General features: G+C 38.5%; 1 protein-coding gene across 1 annotated transcript in view; it reads left to right on the top strand.

Moving 5' to 3' along the window:
* The window catches only part of LOC139133177 (adhesion G protein-coupled receptor E5-like), a 43,100-nt gene that overhangs the window by 17,487 nt on the left and 8,472 nt on the right, over positions 1-17,141 (top strand). Inside the window, exons 4-12 of the mRNA XM_070699607.1 lie at positions 279-416; positions 1,208-1,275; positions 2,223-2,405; positions 4,529-4,597; positions 9,407-9,521; positions 10,130-10,258; positions 11,697-11,920; positions 12,370-12,419; positions 13,069-13,198. Of these exons, the coding sequence (XP_070555708.1) occupies positions 279-416; positions 1,208-1,275; positions 2,223-2,405; positions 4,529-4,597; positions 9,407-9,521; positions 10,130-10,258; positions 11,697-11,920; positions 12,370-12,419; positions 13,069-13,198 (1,106 nt within the window). The remainder of the gene's footprint in view (positions 1-278; positions 417-1,207; positions 1,276-2,222; positions 2,406-4,528; positions 4,598-9,406; positions 9,522-10,129; positions 10,259-11,696; positions 11,921-12,369; positions 12,420-13,068; positions 13,199-17,141) is intronic.

The following is a 17,141-nucleotide window of genomic DNA, read 5'->3' on the forward strand; positions in this document are numbered from 1 at the left end:
ATGTTACATAAAACGTGTTATGAATTTTAATTTTAGATAAAGTGTCAAGTGCTTGTCACAAAATGCCATAAACTTGGACGTGATTCCATCATCCGTATAAACTACACATTAGACCGAATGTAATAGGTACACAAGACCTGCATATGTCTTCCCGCCTTACTTTGCAAGTAATCACTGAGTCCTCGAAACTCCACTTCAAATCATGATATAGGATATACAAATCTAGCAGTGGTCATTTTGATTTACTTCTCGATAGCTCCTCTGTTTTATTTTTTCAGATTTCTATGTAGGAAGCCCTAACGATAATTCTACCAGTTCAGAGCAGAGAGCGACAGTGGCTATCAGTGATCTGTACGTCTATTATCGCACACTGGACGCCACAGAGGCCCGGGACCTTCATAAATGTCAAAACCCAGGTATGCTTATTTTGACAGGCTAAATACTTTCATCAATATCCCATATTGACGATGATAAAATAAAGGGCGACGCACTGACCATCAACGTTTATGTATGACAAAGGGCGAGAGGAAAGCAATACATTAACTGGCGAGACATACGGTATCCTGGACCCCAGTCTTCGCTTTTGGTCTTCGTCCACACTGTGGTCAGAGGCACGGAGGCGAAAGCGAAGAAATAGGGTCTAATGGCCGAGCACCGTGACGTTAATACTATGGCTCTACTGTCATCCAGGCCCTACATAAACTTTGATAGTAATCACGGAGCCCAGTTTCGAAAACACTACCAACAAACCATAGCAAACACCAATTTTTTACGACAATATGCAAATGTTACTGAATACATGTTCACTATTACACACGTTCGTTGGTTCATAAAGTTCCTTTGTATAGAGTATAGTAGTCAGTTGATTTGTATTGTAAGTCATTGTATATAGCAATCGTAGGAACTATATCCATATTTATTATAAAGTGATGGTTGTACTTTCAGCTTTAATACTAGCAAAGTATTGACACGCTCTCTAAACAACGCCCGACGCAAATCATTCAATTGTGTCATAGTTCGAAGGAGTAATCTCCAGTGTACCAGCTTTCAGTTTATCTCCCGTGACTGGTTACCACGTCACGGGTAACGGAGTTAGCCACGTGCTTTCCTTGGAATGCAATAGGGTTTCAAAGAAATCATGTGTATAAAAAAGTTGCTCAAGTAATACCAACTAAAACATGTTAATTATTCTTATATTCGCCAACAGGTGCGTTACCCACCACAGATCCCCCGTCATCAACTGCACCTGCATCTACAATGTCGACCTTTCTTCAGGTAAAACTAAACTCAGAGACTAGTGTGGACAGTACATGTATATAATGATGCATCACAGGACTCCCTTGGCGGGCTTGGACACTGCAACTCGTCCCAGTGCTGAGATTACCGCCCCCGTATTAAGATAGTATGCACCTCGAAAGGGAAAGACTTTATCTTTTGTTTAAATATAATATTCCACAAGGAAACGTCCTTTTTCAAAATAAACAATAAAATCAGGAGTCGCCGTGCAAGTGTTTGTAACCCGGGGTTTGTACTAGAGAAACAAAATACATGGACATTTGAAAATCCAAATCTATAACTGTATTAACCCTTTGGTTAAAATCACATTTTACTTTGATGCAGCCACTAAGACGTTTCATGCAGTCTTTTTATTGTGAGTTCTGCAAACGTTATAAACATTTATGTAACAGAATAAAATCTTGTATTTGATAGACGCTTTTGTCTTGACATAAAGGTCATAGTGAGTGCATCCATCCATCCATTCCACGCATGCACTGTTTATCATGTGTCTCGTGAAAAATAAATTGGGATCCATCTGCATAAGTTGTGTTACGTTTTATCCACCCAGAGTGTTTCCCTAATTAACTTCAGTCTCTGTTTAGATCTCATCAACATGATAAGTAATCCGACAGCTTTATGCATTAACTTGTGTATGCTGCTCAAAAATACAGACGAACGTAACATCTAGACAATTGTCCAGCTTGGACGATCTTCCCTGTAGCACTCTATTTAAGATACTATGCGAAGGCTATTAAAATTTTAATGTCAGTGTTTTCCGTTAACATCAAATTGAATGCTATATCATCTTTAAGTTTCATTATGGAAGATTATCTCCTAAAATGGCAGCGTGCCCCTCATAAATTTTAATTGTCTAGACAGGATTTTCGTGGAGTAATAAGAAATTCCAATATACCAACGAGACCTATTTTATTTTTGAAAAGCAGCTTCAAGACATACATAATGCCGGCGAAGCTGACGCTCAAAGTTTATTCAGTAGCACACTGAGTAACCTGAAGACCGTGGCGACAGCCTACAATGGACACTTCAATCTCGAAGAAATGAAACTTATCGCAGACATACTAGCGTTGGTCACACCGGTTGCCGCAAAGGATGCCACCATGATAAGAGTGAGTAGAATAAATTAGAGTTATTTCTTTTCTTTGAGACTTCCGATACGGTGTAAGCAATAAATCTGGTTGTCTATGAAAGAGCCTGCCTCCGCTAGGAACAGAATTGAATATTTAAAAATTAGTATCGGTGTAGCTTTGTTTTATATTTTGCTTGTGCGAAGACAGCAATGAGCCTAATTGTGGTATAATATAAGAGTTTATAAATTAATAAATAGCCGGTCCCCAGCTACTAATATATGAACGGTAGGCATATAATGTGACGGTTTTAATATCACACCCCTCATATTATCGCCTCACGACGGTCGGCTGTTTATCAGGGATGTGTTAATAAAATGTAAATTTTGACCTGTGTTTGCCTCAAGCACGATTTTAGACATCATTTTGTAGAAAATAAGGAGCGCGGAAGCCAGCATTTGGGTCAAAATGTAGACTTCTAATCCCCCGATATTACGGAATACTTGTGGAGTTTGTGCTTTGTAGTTCGAATCTCCCTAATCCGACAGTGGTTGTCGGATTAAGATCACGCTGATTAGTCTCTCTGCATTGCACGTATTAGGTTGATTAATGGTTGGAAGTATGATTCGATAATTACCATCTGGTACTTCAATCGTGTACGCAAAGATGAGGTCGTTTGGCTAGCACGCTAATGTAAACGAACAATTCATCATCTTTCTCCGCACAATTAGAAATAGAACGAACCCGCCATTCTATGACATGGAGCACCGGGAAATACGTTTCACTCCCTACGGCTTCCAAATAGCTTTCCTTACAACACCAATGATGTCGCAATTCACGTTAATGATGAGGCACGGTCCAGCCGTCGTTTCCCCGCCATTTCAACTCACGCAAATGTCAAGAAAAGGGAACACATAGTTTCGTTACTTGTGAATGTATTGCTTGCTTGCTACAAACATTTCAGTGATGGCCTTTTATATTATAATTGTGCGTTTTGTATGTTCATCAAATTCAGTGAAATTCAGTTTTTTGTTAGCGTTGGGGTGCAATTGCAGAATATTGCTTTTCTGAGCAATTTAAATGTAATCAAAAGAAATAACGGCTTCCATTGTTCACGACAGTCCTTTAATTATGATTTGATGAGTGGGCACAGTTCGTGTCGTCATCGGCTTGAATGTGTTTACCGAGAAGCTAGATATTAAAGTTTAAGTGGTGAGACAACTGGGAAATATTAATCTGCCTCGAAAAATATAGTTGTGACATGTGTTTGCCTCTTGCTAATTGACACGAAGAACGGAATGATAAACGAACTGGGGTTTGACTCGCCTTCGATGTGAGCGATGATGTGTTGCCAAAAATACCCACAAAGGTGAAATCCGACTAATGAAATGAACGTGTAGCGTTCGGAACAGAAATGAGCTGAAGACTATGCGTTCAGTGGCAGCATGCACCACCCGTCATGTCTCTAACGATCTTCTAACAGTGCAGCCGTGAGACCTCATACATTATGACCGTGGCACCACAGGCAGAATTCACGCCCTTGCCTGGTTTGTCGGTGAGGTGTCATAAATACAAACATCAATAAAATTGTCTTAAACGCCGTGGGGCGAAGTCTTGCTCTAAATTTTGACCTAAAGTGATGAATGTTAGAAAGTTATAATACCAGGATTGCTAACGTGTAATCTAGTACAAATGTTGTTTTGGTGGAAAACGTAAATATCTAGGTGTATTACCATTTCTATCGGTTTTCAGATAGTTTTTGCTGAATGATAGGTTTCAGTTTCATTTTTTGTTGATTCATGTATATCCTACAAGATATCACCAAATAAGAAATAAGCAGATAATGAGGAATAAAATGATATCTTAGACTTGCCTAACTCGCTTAGCTTCAGCAGCAGTGGGCCATCGCCTTCACCCCACTGTCTACGCAGCAGCCTGAGAGTATATTGCTTCAATTTGCTATCTATTTACTGTTTTGATATTGATATGACCGCATACATGGGGCATGTCTAATGATAGCTCAGCTTTCCATTACTTCACAGTACATACGTAGCCATCAAATGAACGTAATAGTAACAGATCTTTACGTTGAACTGGTTATCCTAGTTGTACACGTTGCGCATGAGATCTGAGCTCTTTAATTTCTTTTTCTGTGGTCATTTCAGGATTTCATCGAAGTTTGCAGTGACGTTTTAGAATCTCTGGGGAGTGACAGCGACGAAGACGAGCCACAGGTACGTGATGAAAGTTTTAATTATTTAAATGAGGACGTTTGCGATTGAAATTGATAATATTTAAAATTATACAATCAAGGGTAAATATGCTTTCGATTTGTGGTGCAAAATGCGGTGTCGCAAATGGTGATAATTTTCACTAGTGCTGGGTATAAAATTTCATTCCTGCCTGTTTTCAATACGATTTCAACGACACAGGATTCGGTAAGTCTCCCGTCGTCCTTTACGAGAAAGTCAGGTGAAAATAATCGTTATTTGAGCGACACTTTCGAGAGTGCAAATTTAAGCATTGTTTGTACAGTCTAACAGAAAAAGTGTGTAAATTAATCATCGCTCGCCCACGCACGGTACACTACATAGCCTTTTAGCACCGTCAGTGTGGCGCACGGGAACGATATTTTATGATCTCCTTTGAAGCTTGTATTGTGATGAATGGAGGGACCCGGTGTGCTGCGCAGCGCTGTCTGAGTGTGAAATATGCACGGTTGTTGTGTAAAGGAATGCTCAGAGACAGTACCTGATGGGCAGGCTAGAATAGCGTTAAGCATTGCTTTCAGCGTTGCTAGTGGGCATGCGGGTTTATATCCACTTTTCAATTTCATTTTGACAATCATCCAGCAAAACGGTTTTGATCTTCCTTATGAGCATTCACTTTCACACCAAAGCAAGCGCCAGCTCATCGACGACTGCAAGGGTTTTGCCATCCCAATTAACATAAAGGAAGACATTAGTGTAATGAAAAATGTCAGGCTTGTGCCAACAATAAGGCACCAGGTCCGATTTTTAAAGTTCAAATTTCTAATTTTAAACTTATATCAGCGAAACAACAGTTGTTATATAATTGAGTCATTAACATTTTAATAGCCCAAAAAATGCCATATGGAAAACCGTCTAGACCGATCAGTTAGAGGGCATGTGAGAAACAGGCCCTGCCGCAAGTTTTAAGGTAGAATGTACGTCGAACACTGATATTCGGACTCTCAAATTTTTACCATTCTCTTCTGATATACTACTTATGAGGGTTCGTTTTAAAGCCCTTGCTTTAAAAAAAATACCGGTTTAGTTTTTCGCAATTCCAAAATTTTATTTTTCTCCATAGAGTTAACACGGGGATTGGGGCCATTTTGAATTTTAAATATCGTTAAATCTTGGGTTGTTTCTCTATTACCAAATTTGTACTGTAGTCCCCAATTTTTATTCTTGATTTTGAAAGAGAATGGCTGAAAGATTCCTTGAGGAAAGTTTGAGCAAAAGTTTAAGACTTTCTCTTTCGAGGCGTATACCACCTTAAGTTGAAAATTACCCTCCGCACGGTATCACAGACCTATAACCGGGTTTTAAAAACGCGGTATTTTATCATTGCCCCTGAAATCGTTTTCCTTCTGTAAAACACATTAACAGATTGCGATATTGTTTGTCAAAAGGTCACCCATCACAGAGATGCGTTCCATTAGGTGAATTGAATACAGTTTTCTAATCATGACATGCCTTGAATATACTCAGGGAAATAAATCGTCTCAGTGGGCTGTGATGTATATTATTTTGACGTATAGACACAACATTTTACGTTGACTTCAGGCAGTCTGCTTTAGTAACACACCGATAATCGTTATTAATAAAACTGACATTACAGAAGGTAATAATATCATGTGCTAAACCATGCTGAAAAATCTTAGTGGATATAAAATGTCCATTAGTTTATATTGTCAAAGGAAAAGATATAAACAAGCGTATAATCTCTACATCAATACAGTTTTATTCTATACCTATCTTGTGACTGATTACAAGACTAAACAATGCGGTATGGTAATAGCATGTCAAAACATGTTTGTGGTTCATCGCTTTTACAAATATTCTGATGGATTTGATAGATGGTAAAACATGACGGATCGTCAGGAATACAATGGTTGTATACTCACAGCGCCAATAGATCTGTGAGGAAGCCCCCTACCCGTCCCGGATTCTTCCTGGGCGGCCTAGCTATTTTTACTTCATATTCCGGGGAGTGGAAATGACAAAAAGTGTGGTTTATCGTTATTGCTATCTGCGTGAAAGGCATTGAGACAGGAGTTCTCTGCAAGTCGATTATAAGATCATTTAAGAAGTTCTACTATAGATACAGTCCGAGTTACACGATCTCCAAATATGACGCGCCTGTCACTCACCAATGGATAATTACAGTCCTTGTTTTATGGTAGAATGCGCCTCGGGGACAGATGTTCGGAATATCAAACTTTTAAAGCACTTTTTGTCTACCACTCGTGGGGGCTTATTTTTACGATCATGGGTAATATAATTTTTCACCGGCATAGATTTACGAAAACCCAAATTTCATATTTCCCATAGAATTAACACAGGGAAGGCGGCCATTTTGAATTTTAAATGTCGGTGCATATCGTCTGATTTATTTCTCTAGCATTAACTTTTACAAGGTGGCCCCAGATTTTTATTCTTGATTTCTAAAGGGAATAGTTTACTGTTAGCTTGCTCGAGGAAAGTTTCAGTTAACGTTTGAACTTCGTCTAATTTACGAGGTGCATACTAGCCTAACACACAACGGTTGTTCAGTGATTCAAAAATTCAAGACAGTCCTAACGTTTATAGTCCTTACTAAACGGACAAAGTTGCTCTTTTTTAGCTTTTTACTGAATTTTCTTTGGCATGAAAAGATATGTGTTGTTTGACTTCTTTAAACATGCCGAAATACATGTCAACTTTGCACAAACTCAACTCTACTTGCAGCCACTGCAGACAAGATTAAACATTAAGTGAAACAATTTACGGTCTGTACAAAAAATTCCGTAAAATGCACGAACTCTCACCATGCGGGCTGAAAATACACTGTTCATGTTACATTAAGTTTGGATGTGGCAATGAAATCTTAATTGGTGACTAGATACCGTATGTTGTGGGTTCGAACTCCGATTGAAGACACCGTATCTTATTGGCTGTACCATGCTTATAAATAAGAATAGCAGATTTCCCTAACATTGTGAAGATTTTTGAGTGACTTTCTGCAAGTATCCTACATTTTCTGAATATAAAGGTCACAAAGCTCAACTTTGTTCCTTTAAGGTGGTACGCGAAAGTGAAAGACTTAAACTTTTGCTCAGGCTTTCCTCAGTGAAACTTTCAACCGTTCTCTTACAAAATGAAGAATAAAAATCTGGGATCGCCATGCAAAGTTTTGGAACTAAAAAATTAAATTAAGTAACGTTTACCGATTTTGCAAACTCAATATGACCGCCATTCCTTGTGTTAACTATATAGCAAAATATCAAACTTTCCATTTTCGCTAAACTATAGCTCTGGTAAAAAATTTTCCTTACTCCAAGAGCTTTGAAATGAGCCCACACAAACTGTAGACAAAAAAGTACCGTAAAATTTCGAGAGTTCAAATATTTGTCCCCTAGGCGCCTTCTACCTTAGTTGTAAATGAACCAGGTAGCTCTGTTACCTTGAATGATTGTAGTCATTGGACTGGCTTGGATGGTACATAGCAATACGTGCCATACGCTGTGTAGGAATAGGTCCAAATAATTACAAGCAGCAGACCGCGAATCATGAGGATGAAGTGTACTAGACAATTCCATAAAACATTGCCACTGGGCGACCATCTCACTACAGAGTTTAAATTACTATTTTTTTTATACGAGAAAGAGAACAGAAATAAAGAGTTGCCTTTAGCGTGCAGTATAAAATATAAAAGAATTTTAAGATAAGTATTAATGTACGAATACGTCATATTACTTATGAACACGTCATATTACTTGGTATTCTGACCAAAGGCAGATGCATTTCTAACAAACTGTTCAAGAACGGTCCCGCCTGCTTGCCAATCTATATAGTCGGATGAACCGTTGTCCATGTACGTGCATTCATGTGCTTGTGCACCCGTTTATCCTTGCATCCATTCACTCATCTATCTATCTATCCGTCTCTGAATCTATCTATCTATCTATCTATCTATCTATCTATCTATCTATCTATCTATCTATCTATCTATCTATCTATCTATCTATCTATCTACCTACCTACCTACCTACCTACCTACCAACCTACCTACCTATCTACCTACCTACCTACCTACCTACCTACATACCTACCTACCTACCAGCCTACCTACCCACCCATCCATCTATCCATCCACCCATCCATCCATCCATCCATCCATTCATCCATCCATTCATCCATCTATCCATACATCTATTCATCAAACCATCCACCCGTCCATCAATCCATCCATCCACCCATCTATGAACACACATCAATTTTGAGTAAGTGTATACGTTGGCCAAATGGCTTTACATTTGTCGCCAATGCGTGGCTATACATTACTATACACGTTGATCTCTCCATTAACAAATTAAGGTTGGATAGGCCCACGGCAAATAAAAACCAAATATGCTGAATAAAGTCTACAAGCTCGCTGCTGCGCAGATGGATGTGTTGCAACAAATACCGGGCAGCAATACGATCATTGCCTACGGCAAGAATTTTAAATACCTCTTTAGCAGCCCATCGATACATTAAAGGGGATGTTTACAGTGGGACATAAAAATCTCCACGTCTCGCGAACGCTATCCAGTCGCTACAAATTATAAACGATAAATTCTAATTTGTCGGTCTTCATTTGCAATGGATAAGCCATATGCCCAGCCATCGTTCACGTGAATGTGGGAATTGAATCGGAAATTCCGAAATGTCACAGCCAGTAAAATGGTCGTTCAGACCAGTTCATATGGGGCACATCTTTATGTGCCAATTAACATCAATGCGATAACGAGGCCATCTAATTGCTCCTTCCAGGTGATATCTTTCGTCACTGGAAACTTTATGCACCTTATTGACACCTTTGCTGAGAGAATGGCTTCTCATCACGACTGCGATAATTCACCTGTCGCCGTCGAAACTTCAAATATCGGTAAGAATTCATTCATAATATTCTCTCTCTCTCTCTCTCTCTCTCTCTCTCTCTCTCTCTCTCTCTCTCTCTCTCTCTCTCTCTCTCTCTCTCTCTTCGAATATATATATATATATATATATATATATATATATATATATATATATATATATATATATATATATATATATATATATATATATATATATATATATATATATATATTCGAATTTCAACACCACCTAAGACCATCGTACAGTGACCCATACGAGACTCAAACCCACATCCCGCCCCCGAATACATTTCGGACGCTCTACCAACTGAGCTAATGGATCAGTTGGAATTAATTTGGGCGGTTCTGTCTGTGTGGCAACTCTTCATTCCATTGTACGTTTATGGTGAGGAAGACGACTAAACTCATCACCTAACCTTTGTGACTAAGGATTGTATCCTTTTCGATAATTCTAACTATAGGTACAGAAACAGCAATACATTAAATAATACAGAGGCTATTAACCAATGGTTGTCATCAAATCACACTTGAAGTTATAGGAGAACATCCGGTTAAAATCGTTTTGCAGCTTCGCCATTTTTAGATTTTTTTATTTTAATTTGTTGTTTCTCCATAGATTTGAAGGTTGAGTGTGCTGTAGCGGACGGAGTCGACGACTCAATCAGCCAGGCTGTGGAATTTACTGACCAGGCGACAGGTTACACGACATCTATTGTGTTGCCAGTGAAAGAGATACAGGCACCAGGTGAATATTTCATCAGATGGAGAAATAAAATAGAGCGTGGTTGTAAGGATGAAATTGTTGAGAGTTTGAACTTGAATAATTTGACTTTGAACGGCAGCCAGTTTACATGAAGACGCGTTCATTTTTTAGCTTTTGCTCGTTTAGTTTTTTGCTGAGTCATTACGACCGAAATTTTATCAAATACAAGTTCACGTCCATTGTAGACTGAAGTACATGTATTTGTAAAACAGTATTTTGGATCAGTTTTCTCTTTAATCGATTGCAAACTATGATTGGCTCAGCTAAAATTAAATGAGCGAAACCCAAAAAATAGATTAAAGGATGCTCGTCGTCTCTTTCCGTTTTACGTGAAAACAATTTCGAATGGCTCATAAAAACACCATTCAAGGTGGTACAGAAGCTGATTAAATCGATTTATTTCCCAACACTGCTACATAGCCGATTCAATCGCTGAAGAAATCATGAACGAAACAAAGATTGGCTGTTCGGCCCCGTTCGGCTTATAATCAGTATTATCGAAGCCTCCCGTGTGCAACAGGTTTCATAAAAAAACTCGTGCAAAATGATTGTGAAAATTCAATGCGAATGTTTTGGTAATTGTCTGGAAACTGAAACTGTACGAGTGAGTGGAAACGACGGAAAATCAATCACGCGAAATTAAAGCGTCGCCAATTTTGTTGTCCACAGTCAGGGGATCTTTTATCAATCTCTCGGGGAGACATTTTCCGTCAATTCACTGTCTCCATTGCCGTAATTAATGGCTCGTGAAATAAGAAAATTGGTACATCTTACAAGTTACATCAAAACGCGTCAATAAAATGTGTAACCGAACGGGCCTACGTGCCGTGTTCTTGATTTACATGTCATCAATTGGCTGAATTCCAAAAGTTGCGATCAGACACAAATGTGCCTTGTTGAAAAGGCAGTAACTATTTTTTACGAAAATTGAGACTTAATTCTTTGCTATTGTTACAGATAAAAAAGTTTTGAAATATGAATGTGAATTTGTTATTGAAATCTGTGGTATTTTTCCATGGACATCCTCATAAGGAAGCAAAGACAAGATCTTCATTAGATGTCTACGATATACATATCTGTCTGTCTACGAAACACGACTTCATTATTAGCGTGTTTTCCACCTTTCTATCTGTCTTTCCTGCAGTCTGTCCTCGGTCTCTGTCTCTGTCTCTGTCTCTGTCTGTCTGCCTGTCTGTCTGTCTGTCTGTCTGTCTGTCTGTCTGTCTCTCTCTCTCTCTCTCTCTCTCTCTCTCTCTCTCTCTCATAACTATCTCTGTAAGAATGACTGTGTCTTTTTTGCTCTCGTGTCACTCTATCCATGTCTGTCACTTTCCAAGTCACCATATCAGTCTCAATATACTTAAGGTGCCAAGTTTATTTTGTCTTCACATCAATGAAATATCGATCTTGATGATTTCAGTCAAAGTTGCAATCATGGTCTACACCAATCTTCGTGAACACATTTCCAACAAAGCATTGGTTATCGATAACTTGTGCGTTGAAGACGCCAATGGTGTGAAGATCGCCCGTCAGGAGGAAATGTTTGTCGGAAGCGACGTCACATCGTTCATCGCAAGCTCAGAACTCGGAGCAGTGAAGCAATTCGGTGACAAGTTTGCCTACATACAATTAAGAAATGACGAGGTGATTATAATGAGAAGCATGTCAAATGTATATAAGATTGACAACACAATCTTTGAGCAATTAGCATCTGTGTATTGCATGTCAAACTCTTTACAGTAATCGTTACATTGAAGCATACCATTTTCGAATTTTCAGAATATGCGCCCTTTTGAACATCGACTAATCTGGTCATCTGCCTACATGCAGGCAGAGGTTCATTCCTACCATTAATCAATTCCCAAGTCATGGCAGTATTTTTTGACAGACAATTTCTATATACGAAGTAATCTGTAGGCTTCATTTTCCTGACAATGTAAAGTGTGAACGCAGACCATGCGACGCCTCATCGTCCGCTTCATCTTGAAAATGCCCAGAGTAATTTCGGAAAACGTCAACTCAATTATATTTTGTATACTCTGCAAAACATGTAGCCTTGTAACCTTTCAACCATGTGATCCCTTTCTATTTAGCCTCCAGATAACAGCAGAGCGGTCTGTGGCCATTGGAAGTTCTATGAAAAGTGAGTGCTGTTGCTCAGTCTCTGTCAGTTTTTCCTACTTCCTTTAGCTACTCTCAGACTGATGGAATCGTCTGTCGCAGGCGAGATGTTACAGAAAGAGTGCTCTGGGCACGTACAAGTCTAATTTTATCATTTATAGGTGATATTCGGGAAAGACAGAAACCTCGTTTCTCACTTAAGGGACTCTGTTGCAAGAATATGAGAAAATCGTACCTCTGGTGACCAATGAATTTTGTCTGAACTCTCTTTTGGCCCCCCGACCCTCCAGAACACTTAGCATGTCTTTATAGCAGCAAAGGTGCAAAAGTAGTTCAATGCAGATAGAGGCACAGTGTCACAGACTTTCTTCTGTCAGTTTGAATTTGAAATCGCTCAAAAGCGACTCTTTCTTTACTTCACTGGGGGCGTCGGGAAAATATTTTCATAGATTTTTGAGTGTATGGTTTTTCACACAATTTGGTTTATACAGCTCTTCTTAACGGTTTCATTTTGATAATATGATAATAAAACGGGAAAGTAAGTGCTTATTTGAAATCAAGGGTAAGGAAAGTAAATATTCAATCACCCACTTTGTCAAAGTCAGCCTTATCTTTCAAATAAAGAACACGGGACTTTTCACGGGACTTTTTTCCTCTTTTGTTCTGAACAGCGGAGAAGGCGGCATATGGTCGAATGAAGGTTGTGTAGTCGTCGACGAAGACTCGAATAAATCGCACACGACTTGCAAGTGCAGCCACCTCACAAACTTCGCCGTTCTCATGCAGCTGTCGGCCAATGAGGTGTGTTGTTAAACTTCTGATAAACATTCAGTTTACAGCAATAATGAAGCTTTTGCAACACTTTGAGCCACAGAAAGTTAAGAATTAGCCCTGCCGCCATTTCTTGATTGAACACATGTCGACAGTCAATAGACGGTAATTTTTAAATATTGCAGTGGAGTTGAACTTTTAATCTTTGTCACATCGATACCGTCTCTGTTCCCTGATCACGTGACTTAAATTGCCAATGAAGAGAGGCATGAGGTACTGCGTAAGTGTCGGTAAGTATTTTCACCTAAGTAAACGTGGACATAATTAGACGACTTTGGCAGCTCTGTTCTCTCAATGCGCATCAACAACCGCGTGTTCACGTGATTTGATGGTTCAAGCTAACAATAGTCCATCTCCTCGAGTTATGATGAAGGTGCGTATGATGCGGATGATGTTGTCGAAAGTGGATTGTCTTACACCATAATAGCACAAATTGCTCATTCAATATCTATGCTTATATGTTTTTATAGTCGAGGCCTTTTCAAGGAAATTCTTTATTTGCCGATTTTTGAAAAACCTACCAGCCAGCCAGGAAAAAAACAGGCAAAAGCACAAGTGTAGTAACATAAGCTCATTTTTTGTTCTATTTATTTTTGAAAAATAATATTTTTATTTGTAATAGTGTTGATACTGTGTTTGCTTTCTTAATTTTCTCTGAAAACCTACCAGCAAACAAAGAATTTTATTTAAAGCGCTTGATACAATAATTATGATGTAATTCGAAATAAAATCATCATCATCACTATCACCACTACACCACCACCACCACCACCACCACCACCATCATCATCATCATCATCATCATCATCATCATCATCATCATCATCGCCATTAACAACAATCATGATGATACGATGAACATCATCAATAAAGTCTCAATAACAATGATTACAGTCAGGCCACTGCACTAAATATCATTTCTGTTGTGTGCGATGTGCAATCCGATCTTAAACCCTTCACGAGTAAAATACGCAGTTTCCTTAGCACCTCTTTTCTACCCCTTAAAATTCCCTCTACGATCAGATATCTCAGGGTGATCTCTCTGCATCAACATAAAACGCTAAAGGAACTTTTGTGAACTTTTCAGAGAAAGACGGCTTATTTTGCTGACTTTGAGATCCTTGAACTTAAATTTGATTATCTTGATCTATCGAAAAACATTGTTAACATGTGTCATGTAAGGCTACACCTGTAGTGTCAACAGCCTTCGATTTGAACAGAACAGTTTTTTTTTTTGGGGGGGGGAATTTACAAAACGTACATGCAGATCGCCGGTTAAAAGGAAAAATGTTTTTAGTCAAATAAGATATTGCCAAAAGGTACAGCAACTCGGGTCGATCGTACTCATTTGAAATTCATAGCATTCGTAAACAATTATGTTCTTGCCTATCTTTAAATATTTAACCAATATAATTTAAAAAATTACAGCAGGCGTTTACTTTTAAAAGCACACCTTTTTACCCATCACCGCAGCCATGGCGATACCCGAATTGTTGTACAGTTCTCTGGCGTTATGTTTCCTGATATGTTACCATCCAGTCGAAATATTTTGAATGTTGAGATAAGTCACTGAAAACCGATAACCAGGACGAACTTGTTTGCGCCACGTGCGGCCTGTGGAGCGCCATGAAATAGAATGTCCGCTCTACCATGCGCGATTATCATCAGCGGTTTTCGTGCTGGATTACCAAAGTCGTATATACGCAAAGCAGACATTATCATATCAATGAGAGCGGTTGTCGTCACGTCCATAAAATAGAGACAAGCGCGGAGAGCGAGATCATTAAATTCACTTTACACAGAGCACGTCATTCTCATTGATTTGACACTAAAGTGCAGAGAGCCTCTTCAATAAAAAAGATGACAGTGTATTGTTTGTATAATATGGATACTCATCCTATAAGGGCGAGCTTGTAAAGCGTGACTATGAATCTATTACCCGGTAGCGGGTCGACGATTATCCTCCGATATACATCTAGATCAATTCAACAACCACTGATATTTCTGTGATCTCTACAAAATGCGGAACCGTTACAAGCATGTTGTTTATTAAGTTCACTCGGAATATTAACGACTAATCCCTGGTGAAGAAATATACCATACATAAGTCATGAAGTCACCACTTCATTACCGCCTTTGATATCAAAATACATGTAATCCCTTTTGCAAAGAGCGAAATATGCGTGAAATTTTGAAACGTCACATTTTGACAGCGCTGCCGATTACGCTGCAGTTGCATCAAATTGGCGAAATCTATACGACAAATATATGAAAAATGAATAAAGATATATATAGATAGATAGATAGATAGACAGATATATGACACATGAATGAAAAATAAATAAAGATATATATATATACAATATATATTTATTCATATATTATATATATAGTTTCCGATGAATCAGACACTATATATATACATATATATATATATATATATATATATATAAAGTTTCCAGTTAATCAGACATAAACTCTCTTAAAGTTGATATCACGGGAATAATTGTAGCATCGCCTGATCATTGATATAACAGTATTTTTTATTCGAAATAATAATGGTTTCTCTGAAAGCCCACAGCTGGCAATGTGTATTACTTCTCCAACTCTGGACTCCCAATGATGTGAGTCACAAAGTATCTTTGATGATTTCGCAACAAAAACATTGATCAAGACTGTCATTTTGATATACAATGTCTATTTATTTGTTGAAGAGTCAAGCACGGCGCTCTCGGCATAGATTGTGAACCTTACACGGACTTCAGAATCTAGTTCTTCTAGTGGGCGTGAGTGACATATGCAGCATTGAAATTAGATCCAACTTTGTGACTTCATATAACATGGGTGCTGTCTTAATCGAGTGATGTAGGGTATTATCCTGCATTTCAACAATTTCAATAATTAGACTTGCATCGAACAGAATCCGCTGATTAAGAGATGTTTGATAACATTCATTTCACGTTATAGGAAACCAACATGTGCGCTGCGAAATTAACAACTTTATTGACATAGAGTGCATGCATGAATAGACTTTAGAATTTCACGTGCTGCATAAGAACCGCTGCCATTTTAGAGAGATTCCTATCGGATTAGCTTCATTTCTTCATCTCAAAACACTCCAAAATCTCGCTGTCAGATGAAAATGAGATATATCATCGAAAATCCACATCACCGACTAAACAAACTGATTCATTCGTTGCGCATGCAGTAAAGGCTCAAAATCCATAATCGTATTCTACTGGTAATTATCAAGTGAAATTCTTTTTATTACCCCAATATGTTTTTCTAGTTTCCACGACGACTTACAAGAATGGCTCGCGAGCTTCAAAATAGACTTTTACGAGATCGCCACAAAACATATCTGTGACATCATGTCGTTTGCATATCGAAATCAATCACTGAACAATTTAATTGCCCACCGGTTTACAACGACCATGTCAGTCCACGGTGATACGATTTTATATGAAATCGTAAATCCCGCCGTTTCTCAAGGCCATATCGGACATGCCTTTAGAATTCGCATAATCAACGTCCTATATTGGGATTTAAGTCTGTAATATTGAAATCCAGGTAACAAAGGAACAGTTTCTTAGAAATCATTATTAAATTACATCAATTATTTAGCCGCAACAAAACACAAACAAACAGACGAGATGAAGCAAATTGAAAGTGATGCGGGTTTTTCGTAAAAATCGTACGGAGCAATTCACGTTTTCGTAATATGCGTCTATGTAGATATTTTCAATTCATTTCCTGCTGAAAATGGCACGGCCCTTGCAGGCATTAGTCATCAACGCCACGCAGGCGTCTCAGGCGTTAGTTCTTTTCGTAAGACTGATGGCTCACTATGATCCAGAAACGGTGCGAACACCATTAAGGCACTTGCAAGATCTTGCTGCCTGTATTCTTAGCG

The sequence above is a fragment of the Ptychodera flava genome, chromosome 5 (assembly GCF_041260155.1).
Source record: "Ptychodera flava strain L36383 chromosome 5, AS_Pfla_20210202, whole genome shotgun sequence".
NCBI lineage: Eukaryota > Metazoa > Hemichordata > Enteropneusta > Ptychoderidae > Ptychodera > Ptychodera flava.